Raw genomic sequence first — 20,787 nt, forward strand, 5'->3', positions numbered from 1 at the left:
TAGCGATTCTGCAGTGGGAGTGTGCAACTGTGAAAAGACTGGAACTGGATGAAATTAGAGTTTTTGAAAAGTAGAGGTGGGAGGCGAGTAGTAGTGGGAGGAAGAGAGTAATCGGGGAAGGAGGAGGATAGAAGGGGCGACAAGAAGTAACAGCAAATGGTGGAGGTAGGAGACAAAAGGAGGGAAGGAAGACTGGTGGGGAATTAGTGGGATAGTTGAAGCAGGTAGAATGAAGGGAAAGGTGAGCCTGAACATGAGTGGAGTGGAGGAATCATACACAGCAACTACTCACCTTCGAAAAACAAACCTTTGGTTACAGTATATAAGGAAGGCATGGTATCAATAGTAAGACAGACACAAGTGACCACAGTTCAAGGGTGTTTACTGAACTTCAATAAGGGGGTGTTAAACGCCTATCTAATCCTAAATCTACAGATGAGAGCAAGCTACAACCATCAAATAATAATAATGCAGTCCTAGTGGAGTCTCGTCAAAACCAAATGGGCCTATACTAAAAAAAACTATTGCAAATTCTTACTGCTAAGTACAAATAGTGTGGGGTAGTGTTCATTAAAGAGAAAGACGTGTTCACAAAATGATATGTAAAGGTCTTCAGGCCGTTGGCCTCCCTTCCCCACGTTTTAAGCACGGGACACGTTTGCTCACAGTGTGCTTTTGTGCTCCACCTTTTATCCATGTGGCAAGTGTGTGGAAGTCAGGTGTGCGTAATGATCAGTAATTGCCTCACCTTGGCTGACCACTGTATTGGGACATGTCAGGCATACAGCTCTGGTGTTAGTCGGTTTTCGCTGATGGTGAGCTGTCTGTGAGAAAGTGTTTGTGTCAGGAAAGGGGGGTTTGAGTTCCTATGTATCCTACCTGGTAGGATTGGGGAAAGGTGTTACAGGGAAGGGGATACCGCATCTCACCATCCGGCGTCCAACTCCCACTGCTCGAAGACCCCTCATTCAGGTGATCCTCCCGCACTGGTGCACCCCCTGGAACTGGATCCAAAAATGATGGCCGTGTCCTCGCCACCTGGATGAAAGATCCCTGGGGAATAGCGGGTGAGACACCTCCTGGTTTCTCACAGGTAGGGAAAGTGAGGAAGTCCCTGAGGGAGTTTAGATAGCCTGCACTTAGGGAACCATTGGTAGTCAAAGCCAGTTATTAGATAGAATGAGTAACCGATCAGTAACACTAACCTATGGTTACTGAAGTCTGGGTTAGGGAGTGATCCCAAGTGAGACGACAGAGAGGGATGGACCAAGGGCCCACAAAGCAAAATAAAAACCCTTGGACTGTTCTTGTGACTCATTGTTTTCTGTGCCATCAGTGACAATATGCCTACAGGGAATGGCTGGAAGGATGTTGTGTAGGAGGAAGAGCAGTGACCAAGAGTACCAGAATCACTGTGGAGATCATTGTTTTGTACTCCCGCGTCCTGCTCTCGCTCATTCCCAACTGGTTGAGAGACCAGCGTGGGTAGACCCAAATGCTGTGTGGTGGAAACAGCATATGCCCAGCTAGATTTCAAGCAAAGGGATCATGACGGACCGGTTGGGCAAAGGAAGAATCTATTCTAGAAGATGGGTTCAAATGATAGTGCTTAACAAAGCTTGAGGAGTGGCCCTAGTGGCAGCTCTTCAGATGTTAGCGATGGGGACAGGTCTCTGAAAGGCCACTGATATTGCTGTAGCTCTAGTGGAATGAGTGTCAAGTTTTAGGGACCCGGTGGTCAGATAAACCACAAGCTTTAGAAATGTAAGAGACTATCCATCTAGTGATGGCAGCTTTAGCCACTTTGTTCCCAGGTGAAATGAAGTTGAACGTCCTGCAGTGTGTGCCCATCCTATGTGAAGTGTTGACCAATTGGTAGTGGTTCAAGATGGTGCGTCTATGTAGGTTCATTTTTTCACATAGTTTTTTGCAAGACTCACCAACATATTTTCCCTCACCTCGGAGTAGTCCATGATTAACTTAATTTAGTGGTTCATGGATTTGTTTCAGGGAATCTTCGCCTTCTGTACAAATCAAAAAAAATATCAGATTTGTAGCACATGTATACATCTGGGGTGCCATTTTTGTGCCCAGAGCCATTCCAGTCTTCTGTAGGAAATGTCTTACATTTAAGCGGAACGTGTTTTGTGTAAGCATGAATCTCATGAGCTCTGTTATGTCTGTAATTGTCTGTCTTGCCCACTGCTCTTGCAGAAAACTCTGGTATGCAGCTAATCTATCGTCATGTGGAATGTTGGAATAAAGGGAGGTGAAATCCAACGTGGGCAGTAGTACATCTGGTGGTATACATTCTACCTCTTGAATCTTCCTGAGGCAATGTGTTGTGTCCTGTACAAAGTTGTTGGTGCCCATCAGCAGAGGGTTTAGGATGGATTTTATTATATCAAATATGGATTTGGTTAATGCGTTGATCCCAGAAATGATTAGGGGTCTGGATATCCTGGTTTGTGGGTCTTTGGAATCATATAGAATGCCCCAGGAATCAGATTGTTTGGTATATGATCCATGCCAACACTGCTTGGCATGGATTTCATTATTAATACCAGAGTTGTGGGTACTCCATGGTAGGATCATCCCTCCTGGTAATACTCTGGGTCAAGGAGATTATCCAATTCATACAACTTCTTTAGGTAAAGCTATGTGTCATCTGAGTATTGGTGTATCTTGATGCTGGTTCTCCAAGAGGTTCAATGCAGAGGCTGAAGATGACAGGAGACAGGATGGAGTCTTCTGGAACTCTGCAGGTTAGTGGACTGTGCAGAGGTCCATGGTCTACTAGCTCGTCTAATAAGGTTCTGCAATCAAATGGCATGTCCATGAGGCTAGCCTCTAAGATAAGCTTAAATGAGGTAGTCATGCCCCTGCTGGCTTAAATCAGAATAGCCACAGCCATTAATAAGATCAACTATGCTTCCAATTTGTCGACATCCAGAATTGGTAAATCCTACAACTGTGTCTCTCAGGGTATAGTTTTCAATTTTCCTTCAAGATTGCTTCACTTCTCCAAACCAAACTCCATAATCTCCTACATATTTTTCCTTAGACCTCTAGACCTTTCACAGAAAGCAAAACAGTAGTATTAGGAGATTGAAGGTCTCGGGGCATATAGCAGAGCATTTGTGCGCACAGTTTCGTCAGTTATGACCCCTGCTAATTTGCTGCATAAAAGCTCTTTGAAACAAAAATACCAGGCCAACCTGGAGGATGACTGTGCACCAAAACAGGGTTGAACGCTGGTGGTCTTCAGGTCTTGGTGCCGTAGTTAGCAAAGAAGAAGCAGTGATGAAAATTGACATAGTATGATACAAAATCAACAAGAAGAGGAATCATTAGTATTAGGGTGTTTATTGAGCACAGATCTAGCTTTGGGAAGCAAAGGAGCACTTTACAATCATAGGGGGAAGAACACATTGAGGGAAGCAGGGAAAAAAGGAGCGGAGAGCTAACAGGGCAGGGTGGGTAATTGGCAGCATGGGGGAAAGACAGTGGGGAGCACATCTCCGAGTCTCAGGTAGGTTGGGGAGTCCAGTTGTGTGGACATAGGTGCTAAGGAGGAGCCATTCCTTGACGAGGAAGGTATGGAGCTCTTTCCTGAACTGTAGAAGTGATGTGGCAAGTCTGATGTAGATGGGAGGAGGTTCCAGACTCTTGTCTTAAAGCGTAGATAGAGAAGGCTGTCTTCTGGTTAATTTGTTCCTACACTGTCGTAATTCAAGTCTGCACATTTCCTTACTTCTAGTTGATCGCAGGCCTCCGGAGATGCTGAGTTTCTCAGTGAGGTAGCTTGTGGGCTTCAGAATGGCAGCCTTGCGGATGATACCACAGGATTTGAAGATGATATGGGCTTGCAGTGGGAGCCAGTGCAGTTTTATGAGGGGGATGTGGTCCTTTAATGAGTTTTGTTGCAGCATGCAGGCCACATTTCAGGGGTGCCAGTGTAGTCAGAAGGACTTCCAAAAGGGCATTGCCACCATCCAAGTTGTTTTCTGGGATGAAGGGCTTGATTTTGTGCAGGAGAGAAAGTTGGTACCAGGTCGTTTGTATCTTCCTTGCTATATGCTGTTTGAACGTAAGCTGACTCTTGATGTTGAACCCAAGGGGCCTAGGGGAGGGGGCCAGCTGGGGTGTGAATTCCATGAGGTTCATAGCAGAGAGCCAGGTCTGGATGTCAGTGTTCGGTGTTGTTGGTCAGCAGTAGGAATTCAGTGTTGGAGGGGCTGAGCTTCAGGTAAATACTGGATATCCAGGACTGGATCAATGCGAGGCAGGCCTTGAGCCTGTGGATGTCTTCGATGAAGGATATCTTGAGGTAGATCTGTGTGTTATCTGCGTGTTGGTGGATGTTGGGTGAAGAGAGGAGGGCTCTGAGTGGTTCCATGCAAAGACTGAAGATCACAGGGGACATTATGGATCCTTGCAGGACTCCACAGGTGATGGGTAGAATTGGTGATCTGGAAGAATCCATTTGTACGAACTATTGGCAGTTTCCAAGACAGGATTTGAACCAGCTAAGGACGATCTTGCTGATCCCCATGCGGCTATGTAGATTGCCAGCGAGTGTCTGATGGTCTACTGTGTCAAATGCTGCTGAGAGGTCATGGACAACTACGAGGCAAGGTTGGCCCTCAGAGGATTTTAAGGGCATTGTCGATCACCTTGATGGCAGCCGTTTCTGTGCTGCATCCGGGTCTGGCGCTAAATTGCTAGGACTGAAGGCAGTTATTGGCTTCAATGTGTTGGAAGAGTTCTGTGGCTACTGCTTTCTCGTCAGGGTCCAGTGTTGGTTTCTTAAGAAGTGGGAGGGTTTGCCTGGTCTTGAAGGTTGAGGTTGAAGGTGCCTTGAGTATGGGAGCTGTTTTTTATTGTCAGGTAAAGGAGGAGGGCTTCAGTCAGAAGGGTCTTAAGTAAGGAGGCAGGGAGGATGTCATCCACATATGATGTGGCCTTGAGGGATGCTAAGGTGGCAGTGGGGTCTTGTGTTTTGAAAGCTGTCCGGGGAGTTGTGGTTTTGTGAGATAGGATGTGTATTTGCTGTCAGTTATGGCGTTGTTGTCTATGTGTTGGTGGATCGTGTTGATCTTGTTGATGAAGAAAGAGTTGATGGCAGTGGAATTTTCGATGGAATCTGTAAAGAAGCAGATCTTTCCAAGTTCTCAAAAAGCAAAGCTTTCCAGTACAGGTTCCCTTTTCAAACATGTGCACCCGAGCGAGTCCCGTCGAGTCCCGCTTTGCCGCGACTCTCTGCTTGATCTCTGTGGATTCCTGTCGACTTTGCAAGCTTGAAACTCTGTTAACCACAAGGCTTTGTGGCAACGTAATAGGAGGCGGGTGCATAAAAGGAGACAGCCACGCGCACCCGAGTGAGTTCCGTCGAGTCCCGCTTCGCTGCGACTTTCTGCTTGATCTCTGTGGATTCCTGTGGACTTTGCAAGCTTGAAACTCTGTTAACCACAAGGTGAATCTTTGTTTAAGTGTATATCTTACACCCAACTAACTGTGCATCGTTACTGATACTTTTTCTGCATTCATTTAGGCTTTATGGCAACGTAATAGGAGGTAGGTGCATAAAAGGAGACAGCCGCGTGCACCGCGCGCACACACCCGAGCGAGTCCCATCGAGTCCCGCTTTGCCGCTTCGCCACGGCGTCTGGGGCTCGGCGGGACTCTGGGATCTGCCTTCACGCATTTCTGGGCTTTGTGCTATTGTCCCTTGCCTTATCTGTGCTGGGCTAAAGAACTACTGAGCCCTTAATTGCCTTCTAATCTGGTGGCCTACACTTCATATTGAAAACATGGCTTGTAAACCGAGCGGACCATACCTTCTTACAACTGCCATGTCTGCCAATATACGGCAGCGCATTATGTCTGAGACACAGTCGCTGTGTGAAGATAGACTTCCAGACGGCGTAGCCACTAATTTGTGCTCGACTCCTGTTCATCGCCCTCCTCGCACTAAATCCAAAGCAAAAGACAAGAAAAAAATGACTCCTCTGAATAATGTTGACATTCGCAAATATGGATTCGGAATGGTGGGGAATGTCAACTCATCGGTCGTGTCATCTACATATGTGCCACCATCAACTCTGAATAATGGCGCCGTTGACTTGAACCTCGATCTTGTAAAGATGATCATGGTCAGCCTGCTTTGGATGTTAGCATACAAGTGGAAGAAAACTCTAAAATGGCAAAAATGTCTACCTCTTTATCAGATAGTATGCTTTTACAAAATGCTTTGTCTGGGGCTCCATGCCCTGTGGTTCCTGTCATAACCGAAACCTCCAAAGAGGCTGCAATTGAGTTAGATACTATGAACTCTTGTTTCTCGGCCGGAGTAGATGGCTCTAAACTAACTCAATCACCTGACATGTTTCAGTGCTCTAGCTGCAACATATCAGCGTTGGATGTGTCATATATCCCCACTACTCCTCGCAGGACAAATGATGTGCCAGTGAATCCAGCGAAAACCTCTAGCACGCCTAAAACCTCTCACTTGACTCTGGAGGTAATGAATATTGCCCTCATGGCCCTTGCAAAACTATTTGAGTCTATTGATGGCTCTTTGAAAAGATTAACAGACAATTTTGATTCATTAAAATCTGATTAAACCAAATTGACCACTAATATTGAGCGTTTGCGAGGTGACTTTAATGAAAAACTCAACGACGCATTCGATTTACAAAAGGAAATAGCCCAGTCTCTGGCCCAGAAACAACTCTGATTTGTGAAAAATACCATGGTATGTGTGGATGCGTTCACACAAACATTTATGGTTGCTGATTGCCAAATTGTAGAAATCATTTCAGATTCTCAAATCTGCCATCAATTACCTTCAACCACACATTCACTTAAAACAAAAACATTTGTCCCATTTGTTGAAGGTATTATAACTGAAAAAAGTGTGGCAACGAAGTCCAACACGTGTCCAAATAACGTCCTTCAGCATATCCACACTGAAAAAATCTCAAATTCTGATCAAATCTCTAAATCTACATATTCTGTGTTTGACCTCCGTGCTGCAAATCAGGCGGCGGTGAAGACTAAGACAAATAAGCTTCTCGCACAAAAAAAGAAATAAAAAAATGTTAAAGCATCGAAGTTAGTGGTTTCATCGTCAACAAAAAATTCATCAATTACTTAACACGAGCTAATAATAGATCTTTAGCGGCCTCGAGCATCATAACAAAAAAATATGCTGCCCTGGCTTATCTGAAAAAGAGCAAACATCTTGAATCTTGTCACTCCCCAAGAGTAATCATAGATCACCCTCCCTTAGATGAATTGATTAAATTAGCCAAAGGCCACCAACTCACTAAACAAAGCAAAGCTAAAAGTGCTCCTCTGAGGGTCACAACAAATCTCCCATGTGTATCAGCAAATGATAACACCGAACTTTCTAAAAATATTGTGGCGTCAAGGCAAGCACTAAGATACGAAATCGATTTATATCTTGAAACCCGAAAATACGATCCTCTTAGTTTTCCCATTATAACTAATGGCCCGGCTAAATGTGTTAGTGTTACCACACTTCCAGCTCTGCCAAAGATGCTATCTATAGAAAATAAGAACCCTATTTCTAAGCGAGTTTCCTTTTCTGAGTCATAGCACCAGGTTGCTCAGGATCCAACACAGACTCTCGCTTCTAATGGCACCTTTTCGCAAACGGACCTTGATGACATTAAAGATTCTATTGCTCGCCTGTGGATGATCAATTCAAAACCGAAATGTGTGTCCCCACCGAAAAAAAATGTCGATAGGATTCAATCAAGCTCGCAATGCATGAAAACCCGAGCAGCTGTTCCCTCTGGCTCTTTGCCATTTAAACAGACTGGGAAAAAGCTTACTCCTAAATTGGAAACTAGACACTCCTTGTTACTTACTTGTCGTCAAGATCTAATGTTTTCTTACACTATGAATCGACAGAGCATTCTGAAACTCTTCTCTGACACCTCCATGCTGAGAGAAATTGAGTCTGATGACATAGACCAAATTGAATTTCCAAATAAGGACAATCTTAGCACAGTCCTTATTTGGACCAGGTCCGTGATCATTCATAACCTCATTTGGGCTGCAAGGGAGGCTCTGTTTAATTTAGGTTTCGCGATTTCACCTAATGCCGATATTAAATGCCCATTAAAATCATGTCTTAAGTCTACCCAAAATTCCCAGTGTTATGTATCGAGATATGATGCTGGTGCAAATTCACTTGGGCGAAAGGATTACAACCATATTACAAGAGTTTGACTAGAACAGGATGAAGAGCAGGTGTGCTTGTCTGTCATTAGCTGGAATACACGAGGATTCAGTCACCTCATTAACAACCCTGAGAGTTTCTTGTGTAATTACGATCTAATAATGCTGCAAGAAACATGGCTGTCTATTGCACCAACCTGGAATAATTATGACACACAATTAAATCCAGCTATACGAGCAACCAGAGGAAGGCCAATGTCAGGCCTATTAACTGCTTCCAACAGTTTAGCTCACATACAACTTTTTCCATTGCCTGCTCCTAATCCCTTCATTCAATGCTCCTATATTATCATCTGCTCGTTTACAATTGCCTGTTTCAGTCTGTATTGGAACCCTCTGGGTATCTTAACTGCATATTTCCTCAAAAATTTAACAACTGCTTTGGAGAATGTTATGCTGACACATGACACTGCACATATTATTGTTGGCGGAGATTTGAATTTACATCTCATGAATGGGGAAGCATCCAAAAAACAAGAACGGGCAGAAATGTGGAATATATTTGTGAAGTCATGGAACTTGGTTATGCTGAATGGTACGAGTGTGGCTGACTCTCTCCTCTTGCGACTTGCTCTAGTCAAAAACAGTCAGCAACCATAGATTATATTTTTGCCTCACAACATCTTTTCGAACACACCACCGATTTTGCTGTGAAAACATCTCAACATAGTGATCATCGCCCATTAACTTTTAAGCTTATGTTATCTCTTGATCCGGCCCTTAAAAGACAGTCACTCAGGGGCATGGTCGAAGTTAACAATTCGCTAAATCGGTTGAAATGGTCCAACCAATCACTAGTGTGTTATTGTGACCATCTAAAAAGTTATGACGAAGCAGGACTGGAACCTGATAATGTAAATAATGTGAATCCTTTTGACCTAATGCAATTATATGCCACTAAGCAGACCGCCCAGTTGAACACAAGTGTCTGACAATGCATTCCGACTCAGGAAAGCACTGTTAAAAAAACAGAAAAGACAAGTGCAAAGATTATTACCAGCTCTTAAAGCCGCAGCTTTAAGAACAATCAAAACTACCTATAAAAATTGGTTGCAGGAATACAACCTCACAAAATATCGAAAAGATGGGGAATCAATGCTCAATCATATTCAAGGCAAAAATACGGCACAAATTTGGCAGTTGCTTAACTCTGTCACCAAGACCCCACAACTCACTTCCCAAATAAATGGAGTTTCGGAAAATGAATGGTCACACCGTTTTTCGTCCCTTTATGCTGCTCCAACCTTGCCTGAGACCCTGGACATGCTATCTATTCCTTTCGATCTTAAATTTGATGAGGATGATATTCGTTACCTCATCAACAAAGCTAGCATGTCTCAAGCTCCTGGGCCAGATGGACTTTCAAATGCTGTGCTAAAAAAGAATGTCGATCTTTGGGCCGCCATTTTACACACATTATTTCGGCTCATCGTTCTTCATCAAGCACTACCAAAATCATGGACGCATTTGATCACTGTCCCAATTCACAAAAAAGGATATAGGCAGAATCCAATGAGTTATCGTCCCATTGCCCTTCTAGATGTTCCCAGAAAAATATTTTGCAGACTAGTCCTGCATGACATAAATGCTTGGTCTCTTTTAAACTATCGAAGAGACCCATTCCAAACTGGTTTTGTGTCAGGACTTGGCACTGCAATTAATCTCACCATTCTCAATGCCATTAAGTCCTCCTATGCCATGCGGAAGCAACCACTTTATGTTGCCTTCGTAGACTTTCGCATGGCCTTTGATTCAGTAGACAGAGTTCTGCTTCTGAGAAAATTATTGAGATATGATTGCCCTAAAGAATTGATAAAAATTGTGAGCTTGCTACACTCAAACACATCAGTACAAGTAAAGTTAAACATGGGAGGCCTGCTATCTAAAATAATTCCAACTGCAAGAGGTTTGAAGCAGGGATGCATTCTTGCATCATCCCTGTTCAACTTGTGTTTACTGGACGCAGCTGATGAATTTGCCTCAGCCCAATCTGACCCACCAAAGCTCGGAAACCAAGCTATAGCATGGCTCCTTTATGCGGATGATTTATTTTTGATTTCCCAAACTCCTTCCGGGCTACAAACCCTTCTTAATGTACTTGATCATTATGTTTCAGCTAATAATCTCACTGTGACTCAAAACAAAACACAAATTATCATTCTTGGCAAACCTAAATCGTCCTTTCAAAACATATTTCAATGATCAATATGTAGTCTTAGGCTTCAAGTGGTATCAGAATATAAATATTTGGGGACAAACTTTAACAATCTTTTTTCAGAAAAATCGCTTGAATTAACAACCCGCTCCAAACTAACAAGGTTGATCTCTCAAGCAAAAATTGTGCACGGTAAATTTGGCCAATTCACTTGCACGCCCATTATGTGTTTCTACCAGCAGAAAGTATTACCGCTTGTTACATACGGAATGGAATCAGTGTTACCGAGGACTCCAAAATTCTGGAACCAGCTTGAAGCTAAATTTTGGAAAAGCACATTAAACCTACCAAAAAGCACTCCTAATATGCTTCTTAGATATGAACTTGGTCTCTTATCAATACAGGTACAAGTCACCTGGAAAATGTGCACGTTACTTAGAAAATGCATCATGGGCATTTCCAATTGAAATAGTATAGCAATTTTGGCTGACTACTTGTTGACCTCGACTCACTTATTTCCCTCAACATGGAGATTACACACTCTGAATGCCCTTGCTGAGGCAGATATTTCGATTGATCTTCTTGTCACAAATCCAAACCGAGCAAAGACCAAACTTTATCAAGCTGATTGGTCTATGACTCAAGAGAAATGCCTTAAACTTGAAGATTTCAACAGGAATCTGTTTGGCCACAAACAACTACGGACTATAGCAGATTATCTCGCTAGAAGCCCTTCTCCAGCTTAAAGAATGAAAATCTTAAGGTTACGTTTGAACTTGTAGCCAGTCAATGCAATTCTGTTAAGACGAGGACTTGTCAAAAAATAATTAAGCTACTGTCGCTTTTGCAAAGGCACATCTATAACAGAAACCCTCTGTCACATTATAACGAAATGTACTGCCTTTATTTCACAAAGAGCCAAACTTTTTAAATGCTTAAGTCAAAAGTATTTTGTTCATTCCAACGATGATCTATGGGCTGAAATCTTTGGGTCGGTAAACATTTCTGTCAGAATTGCAAAGATTCATATTCTTGATACTGCCTTTCCTTATGAGGGACCTTGTTTTTCAAGAAATAATTGTACAATTAGCATGATGAAATGTTGCGCACACTGTTAATGTTTATTGGCACGGTACGTATATGAATACATAATTGCATAATTGTTTGACAAAATGATTTTTTTTTCTTTTATTATCACTGAATGATTATTTTTATATATTTGTAAAGTTGAACTTTCAACTAAATCAAATAAAACAATAAAATAAAATTAAAAAAACATGTGAACCACTTTGCTGCTGTTTTTTTCAAAAGGACAGTAGATTAACAACACTGTTGCAAAGGTGTGTCTTTGCAGGTGTACCTTGCTTGACTTGGGAGGGAACACTGGAACCCTCTCACATAGGTGTTGGACCTACTAGTCATCAAGTGTTTTCTCAAGGCAATTATCAAATTAATCAGGAATTTGGGTTGCAGCCAGTGAATTTTTCAACACAAGCAAATCTTTATTCCTTATCATGTGTGGTGTGCAATAACAGAACTCCTGGCTCTGCAGAGGTTCTTGGTACTGCTTTTCGAAGCAGTGGAAACACTTTTTTCACAAACCTTTAACACTGTTTTATTGGACATTGTGATACGCTTTGGGAGTCAAAAGATAATTTGTCATCAGTAAAGTCTGACTTCTTATTATTAAGCACTGTTATTGCCAACCCTTCATAACATTTATGTTTGTTCCCAGAGAGGCTTTTCTGGGTTGTTAGAGTTTAACTTTATGGTCTGCCTTAAGTAGCAAGCAACATCTGGTAGACTGGCCTGATTCAGATGCTTCCTTGTGTGGTAAAAGGCACCAATCCCTGTGCCAGTTGTGGATGTCTTGTATATATGTTGTTGTTCTAAGCAAAGGCAAGACATTGGCGTCAAATGTCATGCAGTTTGGGCATGTTCAGAGGTGAACAAACTGCAATAACAGGCAATGTGGTTGGTATTCGTTTTACAATTGTTTCAGCATCATTTTCTTTATTTACCAACACATGGGGTCTCATTATAAGGTTCTCATTATAAGGTTGCCGTTCCAGAAACGACAGTTACGGTTGTTTCAGGACCGGCAAACTACGAGTCTGCCAGCGGGTGCCTTACCGCCCGCCAGGTCTGCCTGGCGGGCGGAAAGGCACCCGCTCGCAGTCCTTGACGGATACACTGGCACCATTCATGAATGGTGCCGGTGCATCCATCCTCCCCAATCCCAGTGAGTCGAATGGGATTCAGATGGGAATGGGGAGTAATATTTTCCGGCGCCCAGGAATGGGCAATTACCGTGTCCGCCGGGGCTGTAATGCCCCGGTAATGGCCCATTCCCGGGTGCCGGAAAATTCATGACTACCGCCAACCTCGTAATGACCCCCATTCAGTAAGTATCAAAAGTGTTGCTAAGCCTTCTTAAATTACTGAAACTGCATACTGTGCTTAGCATGGACAGTCCCTCCCTGTTGCATGGGGGAAATGTGACTGCAATCATTGAGGGACATCCGCGACTGCCATCATGCCAGACTTTTGAACTTCTTTAAGAATTGCGTTAAACATGTGCCATCTCATCAGAATGTGTACGTACTAGTCAGATTGCCATTTTGGTAATTATCAATGGTGTTACTTTGCCATAAAGCAAGATTGGCAAAACCGAAATCTTGATTTGTCCAATGGGAGCAAAATCAAATTCACCAACTTTTTTGCAAGGCAATAGAATTGCATCCCACTGCAGCATTTTGGAAACACATTCGAATGTTTAAAAAGTTTCATTTTAAATAATTTAATTGGCTGGTAACCTGTTTGTCTCTGATTTCACGGCTAAGCTACCTTTTTGTTGAATGATCATGGTTCTATTTTCAAAGAAGACTCCACCCGCTGATGATTCTGGTGCTTCACCAATTTTCCAAAACATTCTCAAAAGGTTTTCCTCATTCACTGTACCTAGGAGGAGCATACATCTCCTATGGTTACCCAAGTTCAACCTCACACTAACTATGTCCCAAAATGCATCAGATTTTTCACACACTCACTCACCCCTGTGATCTTAATCTGTCATATAATCTAAATAGCTAATTGCCTTCTCCTTCATTGCCTGTAAAGCGCCATAGTAAATTAACCTGTGTTGTACTTTGTTCAGTCACAAACTGCTGTTAGTTCATGCAAGGAACAAGTTACTTACTTGTAACTATTGTTCTCACATGCAAACCCTCCCTCCGTCCCTTCTGCAGCTCATCTTGTTCATACTGCCACTTTACGTGATGACCAAATCTGAAGATGGCTCCCACAGGAGGCCCTTAGGGAAAGGGCTGTCATTGGATGGGGGCAGTATGACCCAGAGGACAGTGATTGGTTAAGAGGAGAAATACAGTTTGTAATTGAAAGTGAAACTGTTTTTCTTTTTACTGAGGATTCTCAGCCTGACGACAGGGAATATTCTTGAGCATGTGAATCCATGCTAGACCCCACGCTGGAGAACTAAAGATGTTTTTGTGAGATACTCCTTCCTACTTGTTCAGTGATCTAATTCAAATATGTGCTATTAAAAAACTGTATAAATAAATGTTTTCAAAGTTTAAAATTTCCCTTTCACTAATTCGCCTCTTCCAAATCTGCGATACAGTGACATACTAGTACATCTTGAACCTTTCTTTTTAATGAGTGGTCCAATCTATGTAATTTCAGGTAGAAGTGTTGCATAAAAATAATTCAAATGAATGAGGTGACCAATATTTTTAAACATCTGATTTTACTTTGTAAGCCATTTTTTGGAGGACTACACAGTTGTGGATTTGACATAAGGTTGGAGAGCCTTTCACATCTAGGTAATGAAAGAAATCATACAAGCGTGTCATTGGAGGCTTGCACAGTGATATTCACAGTGTTTGTAGACATCTGTACCCTTAAATCACTATCACACAAATCTCAGCTCTTGGGAGTATGCACAGAGTTGAAGAATGTTAAGGAAATGTACATTCAATCCATTCACACTAGCTGAAGATTTGATAATAGCATGCTGATGTATACAAGGGATTGATATCAAACTGTGGCATTTTAGTGGCTTTGCTATACTAATACTGTGGGTAGCTGGGAGCTTATGTTTCAGATCTCCAATATGGCTCTGTTATCAGATTCTTAATTCACAATAGTGATTCATATTTCTGTGGATTGTAAATTTGGCTATGTTGATTTTGTGGACAGCCCAGTAGTCAAGGGCATGCTGCTAATGGGCATGAGAGGCAGCTGAGGGCATGCTCAGATGGAGGGTTATTAATACCTAGAAACTAGAGGCAGGTAGGCCCAGTGGGTAGTTTTAAGAATACCAAGTGGTGATCAGAAACCTGGCACTATTCGGTTTGTATGACCCAGACTGTTTTAAGAGACCCATGGATCCCAAAAGGCTAAACATGGAACATGGAGAAGAACCAGTGTTTGTGATCGGAATGAGCCAGAATAAGGGAGCACAGGATTTACGATAGGTGGATAGCAATTTGAATAGGAGACCTGTGTAAATGGCTGAACGAGACATGGGAAAAAATAGCAGACCAGACTAGCTACAGTGTTAGAGAAAGAACTACTTGAGTTTGAGTTAAGATGATCACATCATCAAAAATGGCACCACTACGGGTGAGTTTTTAAAAGACAAATTTGTTACATACAAATAGGGCCATGAGTTGGTACTGAAGAGTCTCTGTGAGAGCTATAAAATGATTGTTACAAAGCCTTTGCCCATTTAAACTGCCTTTTCAGGACAGAGTGAAAGGTAATATTTATAAGCTCAGAAAAACCTACCTTCCAAGTTATTTCCAGAAACCTGTTTGGCCAACATATCCTTCAGCTTCTTGATTTCCTCCTGGTACTCACGCAGTAGTGCATCCTTAGGGTCCTCATTGATCCGTGGCTTATTCTTGATGTTCTTGGCTCGGTTGGCGTAGCGCAGTGTGCTCAAAGTCTCATCGTAGTTGTTATCAGCAGGGGATAGGCAGGCTACCATGAGAGTTTTGGTATTTCCACCAAGGGAGTCCTGCAGCAGGCGGGTCAGCTTTGAGTCCCGATAAGGGATATGTTTGCATTTGCCATCCACAAGGGCAGAGATGACATTGCCCAAGGCAGAGAGAGAAAGGTTTATTTTCGTGGCCTCTTTCAGACGTTCACCTGTTGCTCCAGTTTTAGACTGCCTCTCACTGCCAGCTAAATCCACCAAGTTAAGTTTTCCAGCTCGCAAGGAATCCTTTCCCTTGTCATCTGAAAAGGAAGAGTGTCAAAGAAAATATTAGTTAGCAGTGACATGCCATAAGAAGCTTTTCGAAAAAAAGGATATTTAATAATATATGTGTTTATTTTTTTAATTTGTTCTCCTCAATCTAGCTTAGGTTTAGAGTATGTGATCCACAAAAGCAGAATAACAAGCAATACATTGTTTTACATATGTCAGTGCATTTATCCACAACAGGATCACGCCTTGCATGATTCAGTATGTGAACGGCTTTCAGAGTGGAACACGTCTTGGAAAAGTTGTTTTTGAATCAAAGGCCTTTGGTCAGGGCTATTTTGGTGGCTTCTTGAGGTATAAAATCTGGACAAAGTCCGGAACAAGGAGTAAGAGAGGAGGCCACTGTCTACTGATTATTTTGCCACTGAGACTTTTCTTCCTGCATTTTGTTTGCTTCCTCAGGCTATCAGTGCATCATCTATGTTTACTTAAGGAGGCAATGCGAGTAAAGCACATACAGTAAAAGAAAGCTCTTCCATAACAGAAAAATGCAAAGACCCTTTGTAATTGAGCAAATGTCTTGCTGTTACTGGAAAAATCAGTAATTCTGTTTTTGCCAGGGATGGTGGTTCAATGTATTGTTTTACGTACTCAAGTAAGAACATTAAATTATGTTCCTGGTAATAAAACGTTAGCTATAAATATGGCAGTGGACTAGAACTTCTCCCTTTTTGATGAGAACTAAACCAGGATATGCTGGATATTTTACACTAACCGTAACCTATGAACAGCTTTCTGGATGAGAACTACTCGTGCTGCATTGCTGGGATCCATGTTGAAAGAAAGAGCGACAAAATAAAAACAAAAAAATGTTTACATCACTCTAGCAGAATCAGGACAATTGCTTTAAACATGATAACCTCAAAATGCAGAGCCTGACTACCCTCCCTGGTGCCGCTTTGCTCTAGAGGTCCTTGGAAATTGAGCAGGCAGCACCACTGTTCAGTCTCCTCCACTATCTGCCTCCTTCCACGTACTCCAAAAGGCACTGGAGAATATAGAATGATTAACTAGGGCTGGGTTAGAAGTCCCATTATTATGGCGGCAGAACCTAAAGAAAATAATGTTTTGATGAACTCTAAGGAAAACAAAAAATGGCTTAGCAACCTGATCTGCCTTTCACAAAGTCACTGGAGCTTCTGCATCTGAAGGCCTAAGTTCTTAGGTAACCCAAATATACAGATAAGTGTTCTTCTCCCAACCACTCCTTGTTCCCACAAAGAGACTCACAACCCTTTCTAAATCCTTTTGTGTCTTTGCCACATCCATTCCAGTAACCTGGTAGGACATGGTTGTGCTCAACCCAATGGGGAAAGATGTAACCTCACATGCTATAAGTGACTAAAGTACACAGGAAGCTGCTTCCTTTGTGAGATACAACATAACGTTCCTAAGCAATGGATCTCTTTCCTTCTTCCCCTCTGTGCAGAGAACTTATTTGGAACCATTACCTCTATCTTCACATGCAATAATGTTGCTTTCAGTTTCATAAAAGCTTAGATGTCTTTTCAACTAGAATCCAAACAATTCATGGCCTTTTTATCGGAATCACGTAATACACAAACATGGTTTTGATCTGTTAGACCACTTAGCAGAGAATTCTGACCCAAACCAAACTTTTTTTATGGAAAACAGCTCGGGCATATGACTAGCTCTGTACCACCCCATCCTAATAGTGCTTCAATTTGTTAACACCAGTCACATCCTTATGAACAAAAAAATACATTTTAAATTCAATAATACGTATGCAAATAAAACAAAACAAAGCAAATCTCTAAAAAGTAAAAGGCATACAAAATACATTAGACGACTTGTAGGGAATGACCATTTAGAACGGGTTCTAGTTAAATTGTTTCTGCCAAGGGGACACATTCCATGGGTTACGTACATGCAAGAGACAGCTTCTATGCTCACATAGACATTACCCCACCATGCTTCCACTGTTTATATGCACAGCTGAGATATTGGGATGTAGCAAAAACAACTGGTTCTTTAGCCAAAAGTAGCAGCAGCATTACTGGGTGCAATTTGCCTTCAAAAGCACAATTCTCCCTAGGAACCGTCTCTCTTGTGTGTTCCGAAAGTTAGCCTACAGCCATACACGGATTTGGCAATGCATGTATCTAATGATAGTCAGATCCCAAAGTATAAGACCATGGTCTGGGTTTTCGAGGACAAAAGAGACTCCTTCATCTAGGGTGTGGAAGACAGGAAACTCACCCCCATTCTCTACCTGTTTCAATTTTAAGTATTTCTAGCCATCCATTCATACTGCCGGTAGCCAGTACATCGTAATCGGTATCATTACCATCATCACTCCGTCATCCTGTCACTGGTCCCATGTGCTTTTCATCTCTAGTGGATCTCAACACATATGCCTTTGATCCTCCCTTTTACTGAGGGGTGTGCTTAACACCTGTGTGAGGAACCTGATGGTGTCTCAATTGCTAGTCCCTAGGGATCTGTCATCCAGGTGGCCAGGACACAGCCATCGCTATTGGATCCAGTTCCTGGGGGTGGACCAGTGCAGAAAGATCACCCGCTTGAGGCGTCCTCAGGGAGTGGAACCGGGACACCGACGGGTGAGACGCGGTTCCCCCTTTCTTATAACACCCTTTACTCATCCTACCTTGTAGGATGCTCAGATGTTCGACGCCCCCCCTTTTCCAACATGAACACTTTCCTACACTGAGACAGACAACGGACCAACACCAGGGCCATTTACCTGACATGTCCCAACACAAGGGTCAGGCAGAGTCTGGCAATTAACAATAACTATGCACACCGGACGGTCCTTTCCCTTCCCCACAGGGATAAAAGGCGGAGCATGAAAGCACACTTCAATCAAGGCTGAACGCACGAGGAAGCAGCCAGTCCGGACCGGCAGTGCAAGCAGAGCAGGAAGGCTGAAAGACCTGGAGGGATGATGAAGAGGGAATTGCCCTTGCCCTTTACAATTCAGATCTGCAAAGCCTCCGAAAGGGAAAGCATAAGACCGGGAAGTCCAGCTGGCGTGTGATGTGACAGGTGTCAGCGGCACACAGGGCCCTCCCGCGCGGATAGTCAAAGCTGGGAGAAGCGCTTGCCGCCGTGGTGCCATCCTTGACTACCAAGACAAGAAACTCCAACAGTTCAGCACAGTCAGTGAGTCGGAGAAGAGAGATAGTAAAACCAAACTGTGCTGGGGCCAAGGTTGCAGGCGGCAACCTTTTTGAACAAAGAACTTGTGTAATTGAACTTTAAAGAAACCCTAGTAAAAGGTTCAGAAGCAGGGTGGGCAGACATTGGAGGGACGCTCATCCAAAGGACTCTGACTGAAGACTTTTTTGGGTTGTGTTGCTTTGTTGAAACTACAAAAACCAAGAGGCCTTAGGAGAGGCTAGTGTGAAGTGTCAAAGTGGTTGGGGCGTGGCTAACTAGCCATGGAGTAGGACGTGCCAGGAGAGAGCTGCTCCGGAGATCCGACGTCGATCCTTGAAACACGCATTAAAAATTGAAAATCTGCTACAAAACTGGAAGCATTGGAGTATGAATGTGTGCCCCTGCTGCAGCCACAGAATCCAAGGGAATTGGGCTACGCAACACAAAAGAAAGTAACATTGAAATATCCGGCAGCTCTGTTACAATGTGTCCAAAATGGCGGACAACAAAGGAGATGCGTCTGCAGCGGTGAAAACAGCTGTACGGACCCGGGCGTGCAGCGGATAAATGAACGCTGTCCCTGGTGGCTGTGTGGATCCTGGCGCTGGAAGCGGTGAGCTGGGTTCACTGATGGGAATGTAGAGCTTAAACGAAGTGCCCGAGGTGACGGACGGAGCCGGGTCGTGAGGGCGGAAGGCGCATGGACAGATTGGAGAGGACCGGCATCAGGAGGTTGCATGCCCCCCCTGCCATACGGGATCATTGAGTGTGCGGCTCCCTGCTGCCCGCGTGTGCCGGGCTCCGGAGACGCGAGGGCTGCACAACAGGAGTCGGGGAGAGCGTGCATGCAGCCGTGTGCACAGCGGTTGCTGGGCCTGGGCGAGCGAAGAACGGGGGCTCAGAGACCGTGCTCTGAGCGATCCGATGCACGCAGAAGCGCCCGAGTGAGCAGGACTAGTAAAGTGGGCTCACGAAACAAAATGAACACCGGGAGTCCGACAGGACTGAATAGGAGAACAGTGAGGCTCGCAGGGAATTCCTCCCACACGAAAAACGTGACCGAGAGAGAATGAGTGCTGGCATCACATCAGTGGTTGCATGACGGCGTGGACACCAGACAAGGCGCTCTGTGCCCTGCTGAATATTGCATTGCCGCAAGGCCCTCGCGCCGAACAACGACCAGGTGCGTGGGCTGCTGTGTGGTGGTAATCACTGGAGAGGGGTGTGTGTCTTCTGGGCCCGCAACTGCACCCGCCTGTGGGGCGCCGCCAAGTGGACTGCAACCATGGCGCTCCATCGGCCCATCGACGGGTGGCAGGGCGTGCTGGATAGAGCATCCAAAAAAAGGGCTGCATAACGCAGTCCGGTTTTGAGCAAAACCCTGGCACATATGTGCGGAACGGAGGAGGGAAACATGGGAGTGTGCAAGCCAAAGGCGGAATAGGGGCCGCATTAAGAGAGAGAACCTGGTGTGACCCACTGGGAACGACATAGACTACATGTAAAGTAGGAAATTGGAGGCCGGTGGCAAGAGTTGAGGTGTAGTGGCTATCAGTCAAGGGCGACGCCAACTGAGCGCATAACAAAACCAGAGGCTCTCACTGTGTCAGCAAACATAAGGGTCAAAGACTAGGTGAAAAGGGAAGGCCCCCAGCTCTGCCTGTGACATTGCTAACATTGAAGAGAACGAGGCATAAGGCTGGGCGGCAGATGGCAGGTGTGCTGCCTCAGTGATCGCATACAGTGGTCACGCAACACAAAGAGCCAAATAGCCTGATCGCCCAACGGAGACCAGCAACGATCCACAATAAACAATAAGCCATTCCAAACGTGGGAGGACATAACCCGCCCGAAAACATGGCACAGCGCATAAGGACCCATGCGGAGCACGCTGAGAAGAACAGCCCAGATCTAGAGTGACCTACCAGTG

General features: G+C 43.9%; 1 protein-coding gene across 1 annotated transcript in view; it reads right to left on the reverse strand.

Annotated features, from left to right (window-relative positions):
* KIF17 (kinesin family member 17) overlaps nt 1–20,787 on the reverse strand; it is a 1,103,253-nt gene that overhangs the window by 683,191 nt on the left and 399,275 nt on the right. Inside the window, exon 5 of the mRNA XM_069610326.1 lies at nt 15,236–15,688. Within this exon, the coding sequence (XP_069466427.1) occupies nt 15,236–15,688 (453 nt within the window). The remainder of the gene's footprint in view (nt 1–15,235; nt 15,689–20,787) is intronic.

This window comes from Ambystoma mexicanum, chromosome 8 (assembly GCF_040938575.1).
Source record: "Ambystoma mexicanum isolate Mex_15411 chromosome 8, UKY_AmexF1_1, whole genome shotgun sequence".
NCBI classification, from domain to species: Eukaryota; Metazoa; Chordata; class Amphibia; order Caudata; family Ambystomatidae; genus Ambystoma; species Ambystoma mexicanum.